Source organism: Microcebus murinus, chromosome 8 (assembly GCF_040939455.1).
Source record: "Microcebus murinus isolate Inina chromosome 8, M.murinus_Inina_mat1.0, whole genome shotgun sequence".
NCBI lineage: Eukaryota > Metazoa > Chordata > Mammalia > Primates > Cheirogaleidae > Microcebus > Microcebus murinus.
The window spans coordinates 106,144,284-106,159,674 of record NC_134111.1 but is presented as its reverse complement, the minus strand read 5'-3'; the positions used below and the strand labels follow the sequence as shown (position 1 = coordinate 106,159,674).

Here is a 15,391-nt window from a genome sequence, read left to right as displayed (position 1 = left end):
AAAGAAAAAATGGCTAGAAGGCTTGTGTGAGGTAAGGGCTACAAAAGTTGCTTACCCATGCTATTTGGCCGTTCTGCTGTCATGAGATACAAGTTACACAGTTTTCACAGTTGCTCAACCATGCTGTCGTTAGGGAGGAGTGCAGAATTGTCCCCTTACCTCGGGAAGCATCAACACTGGAGAGGACCTGCCGAGTCCCTTCCCTGTCTGCCCACACACAGCGTTTGTCGCTTTTGGGGTGGGGGGGTGGCGAGCTGCACGTGGTGAGGCTCTGATGACAGCGGGGGGAGGGGGGAAGCTGATGTCTGTGGGGAGCTCCTATGAGCCGGGGAACCCTCCCCTCAGTCCCCTTCACAGCCCTGGGTCACCCCATTTTACAGATGGGGAAACTGAGGCATGAAGTAGCTTGCACGGGGTCCCATAGCCAATGAGGGGCACAGCCAGAGCCAAGTCCAGCCCTCTCTGGACGAGCCCCCCGCACGGCCTGAGACCAGCCTGGGCTGCAGACACAGAGCTGGGGAGGAACCGGCGGTGGGCCCCCCACGCAAGGGTCCTGGCGCCTCTGTGTTCTGGACGCTCGCCCTAGGTGGGCAGGGGTGATGCAGTCGGGGTGGGGAGGAGCCTGGTCACTTGTCACCTGCCTGCTGTGCCCCCAGAAGCTGGCAAAGACCCCACAAGGAAATGGGGACCCCGAGACTCTGAACCGGAGACGGCCTGGCAGGAAGCAGGTGACGTGTCCTTGGGGAGTGAGTGACCCCTGGGGGAGGGGCCTGGGCGGGCAGGGTCAGAGGGCAGGGTGCACCTCCCAGAGGAGGGACCTAGCTGGGGACCCCCAGAGTTCTCACCCCACAGGGCTCTCCCCTCCTCCCAGCCCGTTTTCCGTCTTCAAAGTGAACAGCCTGCGCGGCCCTTCGGCTGCACAGGGACCCGGGCGCTGCAGCCACACCTGCCTCTGGGGTCCTTGGCAGGGATGGGGAGACACTCTCCTCGCCCCCCAGATATACCCCTGCGGGAGCCTCGCAGCCCTGCCCCCAGCCTTACCTGCCGCCTGACACCTGTGCCGCGCTGACTGCGCAGGGCTGCCCCCTGCTGGTGTCTGCACGCCAGTGCGCTTCCGTCCCCGTTCCGGGGTTTCTGTTTTCCCAAAGCCCAGATGCTAGGAGCCTGGAAAGGCCTTAGCAGGGGTCTGGCCCAGCCCTCCTTCCCAGGGAAGGTGACGAGGAGGAGTGGAGAAGGTCTCATTCAGTCCAGGTGTCCGCCTGCCTGGAAGTCCAGAGGCAGAAATGCAGGCGACAACACTGGAGGGAAGGGTCCAGAAGGGCTGCGTGTGGGCGTGGCTTTCTTGGCTAACAGCGGAGGTGCTGGCAGGCGGGAACTCTGGGCGCTGGAGAGGGTCTGTACCCTGGTCCGGGTCGTGGTGAGCAGGTGCGCAGGTGAAGACCCAGCGTGTCGTGCTCTCAGATGGGTGTGCTGTGCCGTGTGGTGTACCTGGTGAGCCAACACAGCAGAAGTTCTGAGGTCACTGACTGTACAACACCCCCAATCAGTCTGTGTCAGCCCCGTGGGCAGGACGGGACCATCTCCCCGCCTGACCAAGGAAGGGTTCCAAGCTCCCCCCCGGCCCCAGGGCCCCTGCTGCTTCCTGGGACCCCCACAGTCCACCCCTGGCCAGCCCGGCTGGAGAGATCCAGGACCCCCCCCCCAACCCGGCAAAGAGCCAAACCATGAGCCACACCCTGCCCCTCCCCACTGTACCCCTGGGAACACGGTGGGATGAGGAATTCGGGGTACAGAGGAGTGGCTGAAAGGCTGGGCTAGAGTTAGATAGATCCCCCAGCATGTGCCTCTAGTGGTGTTGGGCCAGGGGTGGTGGTCAGAGCCCGTGGACAGGCCTCGGCAAGCCCCGTTCCAGGGAGCAGGGTCCTGTGTCACCAGGTTGGGGCACCTACTCTTGGTGCCTGACTCTCTGTGTCTCCAGGTGTCCTGGACCAACTGGGACCCGCGTCAGTGGCTTCAGGAGAGGACAGCGAGAGCCAGCTGGGCACTGTGTGGGATCGGGCAGGGGTGGGTGTCCTGGGGCTGGGTGGGCCATGGTGTCTTCCTGGGCCGGGGTCTGACACCAGCCCTTCCACAGCTGCCACCCCAGGGCGTCTCTCTCCATGAGGGACGTAAGTGTGGGGAGAAAAGGAGGTCACCAGGGACACAGCAGTGGGGGTGTGTGATGTGCATTTCTCTCTCGGGGACCCCAAGTGCCCGTCTGTGTCCCCCTCCCTAGTCCCAAGCCCCAGAGAAGGGGGCTCTGCCAGCAGTGGTCTGCCTGCCCTTCTGGCTCTGTGGTGAGCCCCGCCCAGGCCAGCTCCAGACAGCCGCGCGTCCCTGGGTGTCCCCGGCCAGGGGCCTTGGTTACCTGGGGGGTTCAGGGCTGCAGCCCACGGCTGGTCCTGTGTCATGCCCTGATCTCAAAGACAACCCTTTCTAGCGTGGAGAGCTGCCTGCCTGCCCCTAGGGCTGGGGCCACGCTGGTGCTCAGGGCTGGAACCCCTTCTTGCTGCCGGCATGTGCCGGAAGCCCTAGCTCTTGGCCAGACCTGGGCAGGGAACCAAGGACCAAGCCAGGCTGCGTGACTCTGTCCTGCACAGGGTCGCCAGATATAACAGATGAAAACACAGGTTGAATTGGCATGTCAGTTACACACGGAATAACTTTTTAGTATAAACATATCCCTGGCAATAATTAGGACACGCTTATGCTAAAAAGTAGTTAACTGATTATCCGAAATTTATGTCTAGCTGAGCATCCTGCATTTTTTTCAGGCCAGCTAGAGTCCCGGGGGTCCCCAGTGTCCCGGTCCCTCTGCACCCCAGGCCAGGCTTCCCTTTGTGTCTGGAGAGGCCCCTGTCACGGGCAGAAATCCTCACCACGGTCAGTTAAGGGAAGGAATGAAATCGCAAAACACGAAGAAACATACAGGCCTTAAACACGGCGGCTCTCGTGACACAGGCGTGCCTTTGCTGGCCAGCCTGCTGACCGGATGGAGACTTCGCTTTGACCACGTGCCGGCATGAACCGCACCCCGGGGGCCCCGCTGCGCAGAGTCCCGTGAGAGCGAGGCGCCTCCAGTCACCCCAGCTTGGGGGCCCCGGGAGGAAGCGGTGAGGACGCCCGTGCTGGGCAGCCCAAGGTCGGGTCCTGCTGGGTTTCCACCGCTCGGCTCCAGCCCTCTAATGTTGTCACAAGAATGTCCAAGTGGACAGGTTTTCCCAATTTTCACCTTAAGCAGGCCTTTCCCTGTCAACCTTGTTTTCCCCCCAAAGCCCTTTGTTTTCACATTCATTAGAATTCAGGAGATATTTAATTAAGTTCTCTTATTAAAATAATGAGTCTGATTAGAATCTTGGGGACAAACACAGGTGACTGTTAGGTGTCCCTGAACTTGCTCCTCCGTGTCCAGGCTCTGCCGTGGGCTTGATGGAGGGAGGGCGGCAGCCAAGGAGCTGTCAGGCAAAGTGAAGTTCGTCAAGGTCACATCCCCGTGTGACTCAGCGAGGATGCACGGCAGGGTGGCCGCCCGCAGGGGACTCTGGGCCCTGACACTAACCAGTTGGGACGACACTCCAGGGCGGGCCGGGAGAGAAAGCGCCAGAACACAGCCAGGCAGGAAGGCGGCGTCCTCTTCCAGGACCGGGGACACAGGACAGAGTGAATGGGTTGGGGAGGGGCACACAGGTGCTGACCCAGGTGCCAGCCCTGCCTCAAGCAGACAGGTGGGCGAGCCAGGCCCTTGGCTCCCGCAGTGCTGCATGCTGGGCAGCAGGGGGCGCCAGAGACCAGCCAGTCGGCCAGGCCAGTCGGGCTTTGATTCAGTCCCTGCCCGCTGGGGTCCGGCCCCGTCCCGCCCGCCCCGGGTCACCTAGGTCTGAGATCCGTACTGTGCCAGCACCTTGTCCCTTCCAGGGGACCCGTCTGAGCCCTGCCTGCTGCCCGCTGCCCACTGGGCCGCGTCTCCTGCCGGCTGGGCTCAGCCCTGGGTAGACCCTGCGCTGGTCCTGATGGGTCTCAGCCCTGGGTGCGAGTCCTGCAGCCCCTGCAGCCAGTCGCCGGCCTGGGGTGGTCCTGGGCCTCGGACACAACCGCCCAAGAGAGAATCCATTTCCTCTCGTAAACATGGACGCGGATTTCTGACAATGCGGCCCGAAGCCTCGCCGGGGAGGAGGCTGCTTGACCACCTGAGCTGAATCCAGGACCTCCCTGGGCATCGTGTGAGAAGCAGGGTGCTGGCCTGGGACGGTGAGCCCTTAATGCTTCAGGTGGGCACACGTGGCCGGCTGTGATGAAGGTGGGGAACCGCAGGACGAGGGGCGAGGAGGGGCCCAGCCTCCTTGAAATGCCCTAAGGTGGCCAGGAACCATGTGGACATGCGCCTGGACCCAGCGGGGCCAGGGGACCCCAAGGGGCAGGGCCCCGAGGCTGCCCCCACTGGAGAGACGAGGTGCACGGGGCGTCGTGGTCAGTAAGGAGAGTGGCCGAACCCGCAGGGACCCTCGGTGCTGGCGTCTGCTGTCCCGGGCGTGGGACTGTCTCCTTCCCAGCCACGGGCTGCTGCTTAGTAAAGGCGGGAGGGTTCTCTGCGGACACGAGTCCAGCCTGACCCCACCCTTCCCGCCTGTGAGTCTGCCCAGCGGGTGCCCTGAGGCAGCAGCCCCCGACCCGGGCTGGGGGGCTCTCCGAGGGTCTCCTCCTGGGTGGGCAGCTCTGGGGTCCTCAGCCCCTCCTCACGGGGGAGGAAACCCAGCCAGCCCCGACATCACACAGAACGTCGATCCTAGGGGAGAGGAAATTGGGTTTATTTCAAGTACCGACGTTGAACTCAGTCCTAAAAATCTTAAAAATGGTCTGTGCGAAGATGTTTTTCTCTCCGTTTGATCTTTGGATACATTCCCAAAAGCTGATCCCTGGCTCTGCCTGCCAGCGGGTTACAGAGGCCCTCAGTCCCCTGCAGGGGACGGAATATTCAGGCTGACAGTTCAGGCAGGTGACGCTTCCTGCCCGTCTCCAGCCCCTTTGTATAAAGAGGCCCCGGAGCCCGCGGCAGACCCGTCCAGGCTGCGGCTGGGCTGAGCGGACAGGCCGCCAGGTAACCTCCGCAGGGTTCAGGCTGCACCCTCGGCCAGGTGGGGGTGGGGGCTGAGCGCAATCTCTTAAATAGTGAAAATGAACTCAGGCCAGCCGAGGTGGGGATTTCACCTCTGAATAATGGTCTAGACCATTATTGACGTTGAAATTGCTTGAAAACAGTAAGAAATTGTCTTTCTACCAGCACCGTTTGCCCGAGCGCTGCCCGTGCTGGGGCTGGCGGAGGAAGCTGCCCCGACGGCTGGGTGGGTGTCTCTCCCTCTTGCTGCAAGTGCGTGAGTGAGCTGGACCAGGTGCGCCTGGTGCGTGAGTGAGTCTCTCCCTCCTGCAGCAGGTGCGTGAGTGAGCTGGACCAGGTGCGCATGGTGCGTGAGTGAGTCTCGCCCTCCTGCAGCAGGTGCGTGAGTGAGCTGGAGCAGGTGCACCTGGTACCTGAGTGAGTCTCTCCCTCCTGCTGCAGGTGCGTGAGTGAGCTGAACCAGGTGCCCCTGGGGAAGATGCTCGTCGTCGGTGTGGTGCCGGGGCTGGTCCTCTGCCTCCTGCTGGGGCCTCTCTCAGGTGAGGGCGCGAGGCGTGACCTCCAGCAGCCCCCCCCCCGTGCTGTCCCCACCACGAGCCCTGCAGCAGGTGTGGGGCGGGCCTGGGGGCGCCCTGCTGCCCGCCCTGCCTTTCCCGGGAGTGTGGGCCGCGTACATGACAGCCCTTCTCTTCGCTTGCAGGCGCCAAGCCTGTGCAGGAGGAGGGAGGTACGTGCTCTGGCTTCTTTCCTTTCATCTGTGTGTCAGTAACCGGTGCTCTGGGTGGGGGCGGGGGGTGGAGGGGAGGGCAGTGGCTGCTTCTCCCAAGCAGACATGTGGAGAGCCGGGCTCAGTGCAGGCCTGAGCACACAACAGCCCCCGGCCAGCCCGGCGCTGCACAGGCACGAGGACTCTGAGCCTCTCCGGGCCTAGGCCCTGCCCTCCAGCAACTGGGGAACACCCTGGGCAGCCAGGGCCCCTGCCCACCCCTGACATTGCCACCTCACACCTGGGCTCCAGCCCCCAGCCCCTCCTGCCCTGGGTGCTGACTCAGTCCAGAATTGCCAGGGCTGTCCTCACCTGCACTCTAGGATGGGGGGAGTGGGGGCTGTGCTTGCCTTTGAAATCCCGTCAGGACATGGCCAGGGCCCCTGCACCCCCAAGCTCCGGCTCTTTGCCTGCCCAGGATCCTCCAGACTAGAACAGGCCCCGTCCTTTCCCCCCTCCTCTTCCTTGGCCCCCAGGTCAGGTGTCCTCAAGAGCCTAGGTCATCACCCCACCCAGGTCAGGGATAGCCCAGGCTCCGGCCCTGAGCCGGAAGGTTCCATCAGTGCAGGCCCAGTTGGGCACCCACTCGCCCCAAGGCCTCCATGGACCGGACTCCGGGCCGGACAGAGGGGACAGCCCTGAGGCAGGCGCCATGTGTCTTCCAGACCCTTACGCGGAGCTGCCGGCCATGCCCTACTGGCCTTTCTCCACCTCTGACTTCTGGAACTACGTGCAATACTTCCAGACAGTCGGCGCCTACCCCCAGCTGCAGGACATGGCCCGCACCTTCTTCGCCCACTTCCCCCTGGGGACCACCCTGGGCTTCCACGTCCCCTACCAGGAGGACTGAGCAGCGTCCAGCCCGGGGCCAGCCCACCCCACCAGGCTGCGCTTGGCCAGGCCTCGGGGCAGGTCTGGGGGCATCCGGGAGCCATGGCTGGGGGGCAGTGGGGGGGCTGTCCTCACACTCAATAAACTCCTGACAGAAGACGCACAGCAAACGCCTGTGGGTTGTGTTTTGAGAAACAGCTGCGCTCGGGTCCCACTGACTTCACTTGACAAGTGAACCTGGTTTGATTCTGATTGCCGGTGAACACTTCTTCGATACATACGTGCACATTTCCGTCTACACGCGTGTCAGCAGGGCACGCGCGCCGGCTCAGGACTGGCGCTTCCTGAGTCACTCTCTCACCTCGCGATCACCATGGCCAGGGCGGCTGCAGGTCCCCCAGATCATGGGTGAGGAAACCGAGGCAGAGACACAGGTCACTGCCCGACTTAAGGTCCCGCAGCTGGGCAGAGGGAACCAGACCCCAGTCCGGGCGGCCCCTGCTGGGCCCCTAACCTGGGCAGCAGCAACCCACAGCGGCCACACGTCACAGCATGGCACACCCCAGAGCAGAGTGCACAGGAATGGCAGGCCATCTGTGTGGGAGCGTCACGGCCCAGGGCGCTGGGGACACTTGGTCTTCCAGGAGAAGGCTGCAGGCTCTAGGCTGCTGGAAGGAAAGGGCTTCACCTGGGCACTCTGAGGGAGTGCAGGGTGGGTAGGCAGCGTGGACAGAGCCTCAGGGATGGGCATCTAGCAGTGGGACATCCTCTGAACAGGTAGTGAGCCCCCCAGCCCTCCAAAGTGTGCAAGCAGACACTGGAGCCCCTCAGCTCCGCCCTGCTGGCTGGGGAAGAGCTTGGTTTATGGACCGCTCCTCCTGGTCACCAGCGAGTCCCAGTCTCGTGGTCTGACCTCCACTCTGGTACTCCAGGGTGACTCTCGTGGGTGTGGACCAGAGGCTCACCCACGAGTCCGGCTCTGCTCCTGCCTGCACCCACAGTGTCCACGCAGGCCGGGTGGCCCCGGCCCAGGCCACACCTCCCTCACATCTCGGCCCAGTCCTGTCTCCCCGGACCCACCCTCCCCCCACCACCTCCCTCCTCTAGCGGCTCAGCCCCGGAGCCAACCTACTTCTAAAAGTTGTTAAAGAAAAAATTATCCAACAGTCCTTGATGAAGCACATGCACACGCTATTCAGGAGGTCGTGACAGGTGCAGGGGCCACCTCGATGGGGTCTTGCACTCGGGGAGAGACTGGGCTCTACTCCCAACCCAGCCCGGGCAGGTGCAGGTTGATGGGCAAGGGCAGGGCGGGGCCTCGGTGGGAAATTACCAGGAGGAGACATCAGGGTCGGGTGGGGGGTTCTGCAGGTGCTCAGACACCACCCGGGCGGGGTGAGGAACCTGGTCAGATACTGTGGGCGGCTCCTGGCTACACAGGCTCTTTACTAAAACCAGATTTTCCAAGGAAGTAGGAGGACAGGCCTAGGAGGAGGTTCGGGGGCCTGCACTGAACAGGATACTTTTCCCTTTAACAACTTTTAACTTTTAACCTCACTAAAGTTCAGACAAGCAAAGAATCTTTGACAAAGTCTAGCTCAAGTTCCTCCCTCTCTCCTCCTTTTCTTCCTCTCTCCCCTCTTGTCTCTCATTCGCATTCTTTTGCTAAAATTGCGGTAAACTGTAACATAAAATTGGCCACCTCGACCACTGCTGAGTGCACCGTTGCCTAGCATTAAGCACATTCACGCTGTCGTGTGGCCGTCACCAGGGTCCCTCTCCAGAACTTTTTCATCTTCCCTAAGCTGACACCGTCCCCACGAAACGCTGACTCCCACCCCTGGACACCCACCGTCCTACGTCCTGTGACTATGGATCCAAGGACCCTGGGACCTCAGGTAAGTGCTGTCATACGGTGTGGGCCTTTCTGTGAACGGTTTATTCCACTTGGCATGACGTCCTCAAGGCTCGTGCATGTCACAGCGTGTGGCGGGGCTCCCTTCCTAGTTAAGGCTCAATCTGCCCCACACCTGTCTACCCGTTCCTGCCTCAGTGGACACCCAGGCTGCCACGAATACTCCAGCCACCAACGTGGGTGTCCCAGTGCGTCTCCCAGTCTCCACTTTCAGTGCTTTTGGGGACCGCCCGGAAGGGAACTGCAGCGCCCTATCTGATGGCAATTCTGCTGCACACGCGCATCTGCGCGCGCCCCTCGGCCTTTTGCACGTCGTCGTCTTCGGAGAAGCGTCTGTTCAACTCCTTGGCCCACTTTTGAATCTGGCTGGTTGTTTGTTTGTTTTTGGCGTTCTCCCTGCATTCTGGATTCTGGCGGTCAGCCCCTTGTCGGTGACCTGCACGTGTTTCTCGGGGCCTGTTCTGCCCGGTGGCCGCCCCGCTGTCCGCCCAGAGCCAGCACCTGCCGCGGGCCACTGCGACACCACCGAGCCCGCGGTCCTCCGGCGTCTAGACCTGCCGCGGCCGGCGCACCGGAAGCGGCCGTCGCGGCCGGAAGTGGTCGTGGAGCGCCGCGGGCCCGCCATGAAGCCGGCGGTGGACGAGATGTTCCCCGAGGGCGCCGGGCCCTACGTGGACCTGGACGAAGTAAGGCGGGCCGGGCGGGCCGGGCGGGCGGCTCCGAGCGTGGGGAGCGGGCGCGGGGTGCGGGGCCGGCCCGGCGGGCTGGGGAGCGCGGCGCCCGGCCCTCCCTGCCCGCGGAGACGAGCGCGGACCCCGGCGGGGACCGGGGCGGGCGGTGCGTCCGGCGGCGACTGTGTAGCGTCGCCCGGCCCGGGGATGCGGGCGCGGGGCCGTCTGCGGGGCCCACCGGGCACAGCTGCGGCGGGAGACGTGGGGTTTATGGCTCCTCGGTGAGGCAGCCATCCCGGGAACCACGGGTCTCCGCGGGCAGGTGTCTGCAGTGCTGTTAGCGGATTTGTGGGGGAGCGGGCTTTGCCGGGAGTGGGCGCTGTCGGCAGGCGAGGGCCGTTCTCCGAGTGGGCTCTCCGCAAATCTTGGCCAGAACGAGGGAGACTGAGCAAGGCTGAAAACCGCCCTTGGTAAGGAAGCGGCTGCCAGCCATCGCAGCTCCTGGGGGAGAAAGGGGCGTTTGGCATTTTTGCGCTTTGCACAGTGACTTAGTGCTTTTCTATAATTATGCCGATTATGAAGTGGTCTGGTTTTGTTGGCCTTACTCCCTCCTGGTCACAGAGTGACCTCGTCTGACGTGGGTCTTCCGTGGTATGGTTTATGTTCAATAGAGTGACACTAAAGTGTAGCTCGGAGTGCCTGGCCAGTTCCTGGGTGTCAGGGGCTCAGGTTCTCTTTCTCAAAGCTCCGGGGCTCCAGAGTTGGTCAGACGCGGGCCTTGTGCTTGGGGGTTCTGGTGTGGCAGAGCGCAGCTGATCGCAAACACCAGGTGTGATTGAAAGCCAGGGTTGCACTAGGGGAAGAATCCTCAGGGCTTCAGGGTGGCCCAGAAGGCTGAAGGACACGTTGGTGTTTGCCCAGTAGATGGGGATGAAGGAAGCAAGCCTGGCAGGAGCAGAGCCCTTCTCCTCCCTTAGTGACACCCACGGCTCACTCAGGGAAGGAACACCATGTCAGTTGACGTGGCGGAGCTCACAGTGCCAGCTCATGAAGCAGTCAGTAGCCGTGCTAAAATGGTAGCTCTGTGCCCCCACTGCTGAAGCATGTCCCATAAATCCAGTCTCCTCAGTCTTGTTTCAGAGTCACTGCCCGAGGCAATATGGAGTGGCTGGAGGGCTTTACAGTGGGGAGGGACAGGCTCTGATTTGCTCTGTGGGAGGGATTAGGTTTGGGGTGAGAGAGTAGAAAAATGTGAACAGGAGACTTGAAGAGGGTCTGGATGAGGCAGGTGGGAGTAGGGATGAACTGAACCGAGTATTTAAGTGGTGGAGTCTGTGCGGCTAAATGTGGCGATTGGGCCCGGAGGGAGGCTGAGACGAGAAGGGAGGAAGTTGGAATCCTGGGTTTTCCCTGGGGTGCTGAGGGCATCCATGAAAGGGAACATTGGCAGTGCTCGGCTACTTGAGAACCAGGGACGGGGTGGGCAAGCAGCTTTGGGAATGTGGGAGCCGGTGCAGCTGTGGGGACCTGTGGCCAGCTGTCCAGGGTGGGTGCTGCTCTCAGAGGGTTCTGCTCCGATTGTCACTGGGTGACAACTCCACACTTGATTGAAAATCCCAAGTGCATCAGATTGCCAGGCTTTGGTCGTGGCATGGTTTTACCACCACAGCCGAGCTGTGGCAGTGAGGGTCCCGTGACGGCAGCCCCCACCGGAACCTCAGGGCCAGCGAGGGTCACTTTTCCCGAGGGAAGTGGTTTAGTTCTCAGCAGAAGGGATCCAGAGTGGAGACATGACCAGCTTGGCTTTGCACATTTGTGGCTCTGGTGATGTCCAGTGGGGGCTGGAAACCTCTTCTCGAGGTTTACAGAGAAGTGGTTGTGCTTCAATCAATGGTAGATTTCTTTTCAAAAGGCAAGGAAGAATCAAGGAATGTGTGACCTTGAGAGACCTTAAAAACGGTCGATATTCATAATTGTTTTCAGTCTCCCTGGCACACGCTCCCTCTGTCTGGAGCCGTACTTCTGACTCCAACTTGAGCACTTTTCCCATCACCCACCTTCCTGTTTGTGGACACAGCAATGTGCCATCGCCTGTTCTCGGAAGACGCAGCTGACATAACCTTGCCTTCCCGTTCCAGGCAGGCGGCAGCACCGGGCTCTTGATGGACTTGGCAGCCAATGAAAAGGCCGTTCACGCAGACTTTTTTAACGGTAAGGACGCCGGACTCGGGGTGCCAGATGCAATCTGGATGTTTCTGCAGGTCAGGGCAGCAGAGCAACTTTGTGACAGGAATGATTTGTGTCAAAGGACAATAAAGCCCAGACCCGGTGCCACTGTCGGGATGCAGTGCGGTCACGCAAGTGATGGCACTGGTGTGAGCGCTGGCCGTCAGCCCTGGTTTTCAGGAGAAAAGTAGCATGAAGTCGCTCCGTGTCGTGTGTCCCAGTAGTCGAGTGTGAGCTCTGGCGTTAGTGCCAGTGCACGCCTGTGGACCCGAGACCGTAGCAGGTCTGGCCTGTTGCCTGGGACTCGGGCGTAGAACCCGGCTGGCTTGCCCGGTGGTGCTCTCTCGTCCCAGCACTCTCCAGGTGTCGCCTTCATGTCCCTTCCCAGCCACCTCGTGTGCCCGCGGGGTTCCCGTGCCCTTGGCCGCCTTTGCAGGGTGACAGCCCCGCTCCGGCGCTCACCCTTCCCAGCCACCTCGTGTGCCCGCGGGGTTCCCGTGCCCTTGGCCGCCTTTGCAGGGTGACAGCCCCGCTCCGGCGCTCACCCTTCCCAGACACCTCGTGTGCCCGCGGGGTTCCCGTGCCCTTGGTGCCTTTGCAGGGTGACAGCCACGCTCCGGCACTCACCCTTCCCAGCCACCTCGTGTGCCCGCGGGGTTCCCGTGCCCTTGGCCGCCTTTGCAGGCTGACAGCCACGCTCCGGCACTCACCCTTCCCAGCCACCTCGTGTGCCCGCGGGGTTCCCGTGCCCTTGGCCGCCTTTGCAGGGTGACAGCCACGCTCCGGCACTCACCCTTCCCAGCCACCTCGTGTGCCCGCGGGGTTCCCGTGCCCTTGGTCGCCTTTGCAGGCTGACAGCCACGCTCCGGCACTCACCCTTCCCAGCCTCTGAATGCACCACACGGGACAGGCCCGTCTTGTGTTTAAGAGCTTTCTGCTGCTTGCCAAGATCATGCCAAATACACAGTGGAAACCTGACTTTATATAAAATATACAGTGTCTTCAGATATGGTGAAGGGATGTTTCCCTTGCTCTCTTCTGGCTTCTTAAGGCCTTGCTCCTCAGATTATGTTAACCCTTACTAAGGGTTCAATAACTAGAAACACAAGAAGGGTTTCTTACTCGGGGGAGTTAAGTGGTATTTTTCTCCTTTTTTCATCCTACTGTATTCCCTGGTGCTTGCCCCACAGAGAACTCTGGTTTATAGTAACGGCTGGGATTCTGTCTTGCCGCAGTGGTTCCTGACTCACCCAGGGCCCCCGGAACCCCAAGTCCACGCTCCTTTGTCTGCTGTTGTCAGCCAGTTACCTGCTGAGGGGAGAAGCCAGGCAGCTGAGTTGGGGTGCAGGCTTCCCCGGGGCACCTGGCTGCCGCCCTGGGCCACATCCTGGCTGTCCCCAACTGGAGTCAGAACTGGGAGGAGTGACATTGGAGCCCAGCCTTAAGAGCTGAGTAGCCTTTCTCAGTTCTTCACGCAGGGGCGTAGCTGTGAGAGGGGCAGGTTGCGCAGGGGTGCGGAGCGCTCTCCAAAGCCGCCTTTACGAAAACAGCAGCTCACGCGGGGCGACCCTGAAGGCTGCTCACATGGGCAGGACTGTGTGATTGCTGATGCTGGCATGGGGGACGCACAGTGTGACACTCTCCTCTGGAGTCCCTTCATCCTCTGCCAGACCCTTGGGTTAGAGGCGGTCGGCTGTGCTCTGCCGTTTGAGTCCCTGTGGTTCTGAAAGCAGCCCTTCAGTTCTGATGGGAAAGCGGCTCCGAGGGCCCAGGCTGGCCTGCCAGTGAGCGCCTGAATGCGGGAGCTGTGGGCACCTTTCCCCCCTTGCGCCACAGCGCAAGGAAGAGGGAGCGTGGGAGAGCGCCTCGGCCCTCCGCCCACCCCCGACCAAGTCCAGAGGCGCACGCCGTCCCGTCAGGGTGTGGTGTCCCCTGTGCTGAGGAAGCCGTCGACGTGAGATCTCTGTGTGGGCTTCGCATAGGGCTGCCGCCAGGTCCTCTTTGTTCACCAGACAGACAGGATCTGATGAGCTGTCATTCCCTGGGCAGCGGGGTTTTAACCACGAACGAGATTTCTCTTCCCTCGCTGTGTTTTACAAAACAGCAGCGGGTCTAGACAAGTTAGCCAGCAGGGACGTTAGCGTGGTGAGCCTGACACAGGACGGGTGGGACTGTCTCTGGGAGCACCTGCCAGAGGTTCTCTGGAGGGAGAAGGTTCTCTGGAGGGAGAAGGTTCTCTGGAGGGAGAAGGTTCTCTGGAGGGAGAAGGTTCTCTGGAGGTGAGAGCAGCGCAGAGGCTCTGGGTGTGGAGGAGTCAGGCAGGGGCAGGAGCCGGGCGAAGTTCTCAGGGCGCAGAGCCACACTCTGTGGGCCGTGGGCCGAGGGTGTGGCGCCTGTCAGCGCAGCTGGGGAGAGCCAGGCCCCTGTGCGTGGCCAGAGGTGCCCGGTCGCTGCCCGGCGAGGCGGTGTGAGCAGGCCGCCGGCCTCTTCGCTGTCTTACCACCGAGGACCTGGACGTCCCTTTCTAATTCCTGATCACACTGCACGTTTCCCTTGCACACAAATGGGTTCTGCGGTTTGTCTTTCCCACTGAGAAGGAAATACTTGACGATGGTAGGGAGTTTGGAAAATGTACGAAAGTAAACAGAAGGACGACGCGGCCACAACTCTGATTGTCTAAAGCAGCGTACTGTGCGTTCGCTGCGTTTCTTCCGGCAGGGACGGCTTGGGCTGTGATTGTCGAGCTTGGCCGCCCCGCAGCCTCCCTCACAGGGAGCAGTTCTCCCGCGGCCTGGTCCGCCTGCTTTCTCCAGCCCACCGCACGTCAGCACCTGCCCCTCGCCTTGCCCTTCCCTTAGCAGGAGCAGCCGTGGCAGATGTGGGCGCTGGCGCGTCCCGGTGCTCAGCCACGCTACTTGGTGGCTGTCCGCGTGCTCCAGAGCACCCCTGCACGCCTCTTCTTAAGATCACCTTAATAAAAACCAGACTGAAAACGCACTCTAGAGAGCGCTTTCCTCTTGGACCACATCCGTGAGCCCTGGTGGATAAGAGTCTGTCGCGGGAAAAGTCTTCAGTTAGGTTGTTTGCTGTTTTCTCTGTGTCTCGAACTCCGTAGAATTAATTTTGAAGTGATCCCCTCAGTTGCTTGCCCTTGTGCGCCCCGCTAACATGTGGCTGTGTTTGTTTACCTAGACTTTGAGGATCTCTTTGATGACGATGACGTCCAGTGACGCGCTGCCTGGCTGCGGTACGGCCCCGCCTTCGCACAGCGCCGTGTGGCGGATCGTCTCGGAGGACAGTGTCCAATGGCTTTAAAGGACTCGTGGGCGTCTCTTGAAATCAGGAGCTGGGCAGCCACGAGAGCGAGATCTGTCTTAACCCCCCACGATGCCGTCACCCTCTAGCGTGACCAGCTGCTGTCCTCATTTCAAGTAAAAGAAAGCAGCACATCACATGCAGAGTAGTTTCAGTTCTTTTATTTTTGAGCGACAGTTACAATCCCTAAAAGTCTGTGTGTGTGTGTGTGTGCGTGTGCACGCGTGCACAAGAGAGCCGTGTTTGTCAGCATGGCGAGCGCTGTTCTCCGTGGGCGGCGTCGGGGGCCTGAGGGCTTACTGTTGCGCTGCCCACAGAGCTAGGGTGACAGGACAGTGACTTTGAAAGAGATGCCTTTGCCTTCTACACGAGAAATGTGTGTGGTCTATTGCAAAGGGGAATGCCACATCTGGGGGGGAGGTTTATTTGTTTTTTATGTTTCTTATTGGTCCAGCTCAGTAATTGACAGCGGCTGAAAAAAGTTAAGATTACTGTTTCGTGTCCGGCTCAAAGTG

At 61.2% G+C, this 15,391-nt stretch overlaps 2 protein-coding genes across 2 annotated transcripts; both read left to right on the top strand.

Moving 5' to 3' along the window:
- Positions 1 to 5,596: 5,596 nt before the first annotated feature.
- OTOS (otospiralin) lies at positions 5,597 to 6,894 on the top strand. Its single transcript, XM_012755606.2, has 3 exons — positions 5,597 to 5,691; positions 5,853 to 5,879; positions 6,584 to 6,894. Exons 1-3 carry the CDS (start codon positions 5,631 to 5,633, stop codon positions 6,766 to 6,768), a joined length of 273 nt encoding a protein of 90 aa, XP_012611060.2. The 5' UTR covers positions 5,597 to 5,630; the 3' UTR covers positions 6,769 to 6,894.
- A 2,336-nt stretch (positions 6,895 to 9,230) lies between these two features.
- COPS9 (COP9 signalosome subunit 9) lies at positions 9,231 to 15,013 on the top strand. The gene is made up of 3 exons (XM_012755737.3): positions 9,231 to 9,350; positions 11,474 to 11,546; positions 14,754 to 15,013. The coding sequence occupies exons 1-3, from the start codon at positions 9,288 to 9,290 to the stop codon at positions 14,789 to 14,791; spliced, it is 174 nt and encodes a 57-aa protein (XP_012611191.2). The 5' UTR covers positions 9,231 to 9,287; the 3' UTR covers positions 14,792 to 15,013.
- The last annotated feature ends 378 nt before the right edge of the window (positions 15,014 to 15,391 follow it).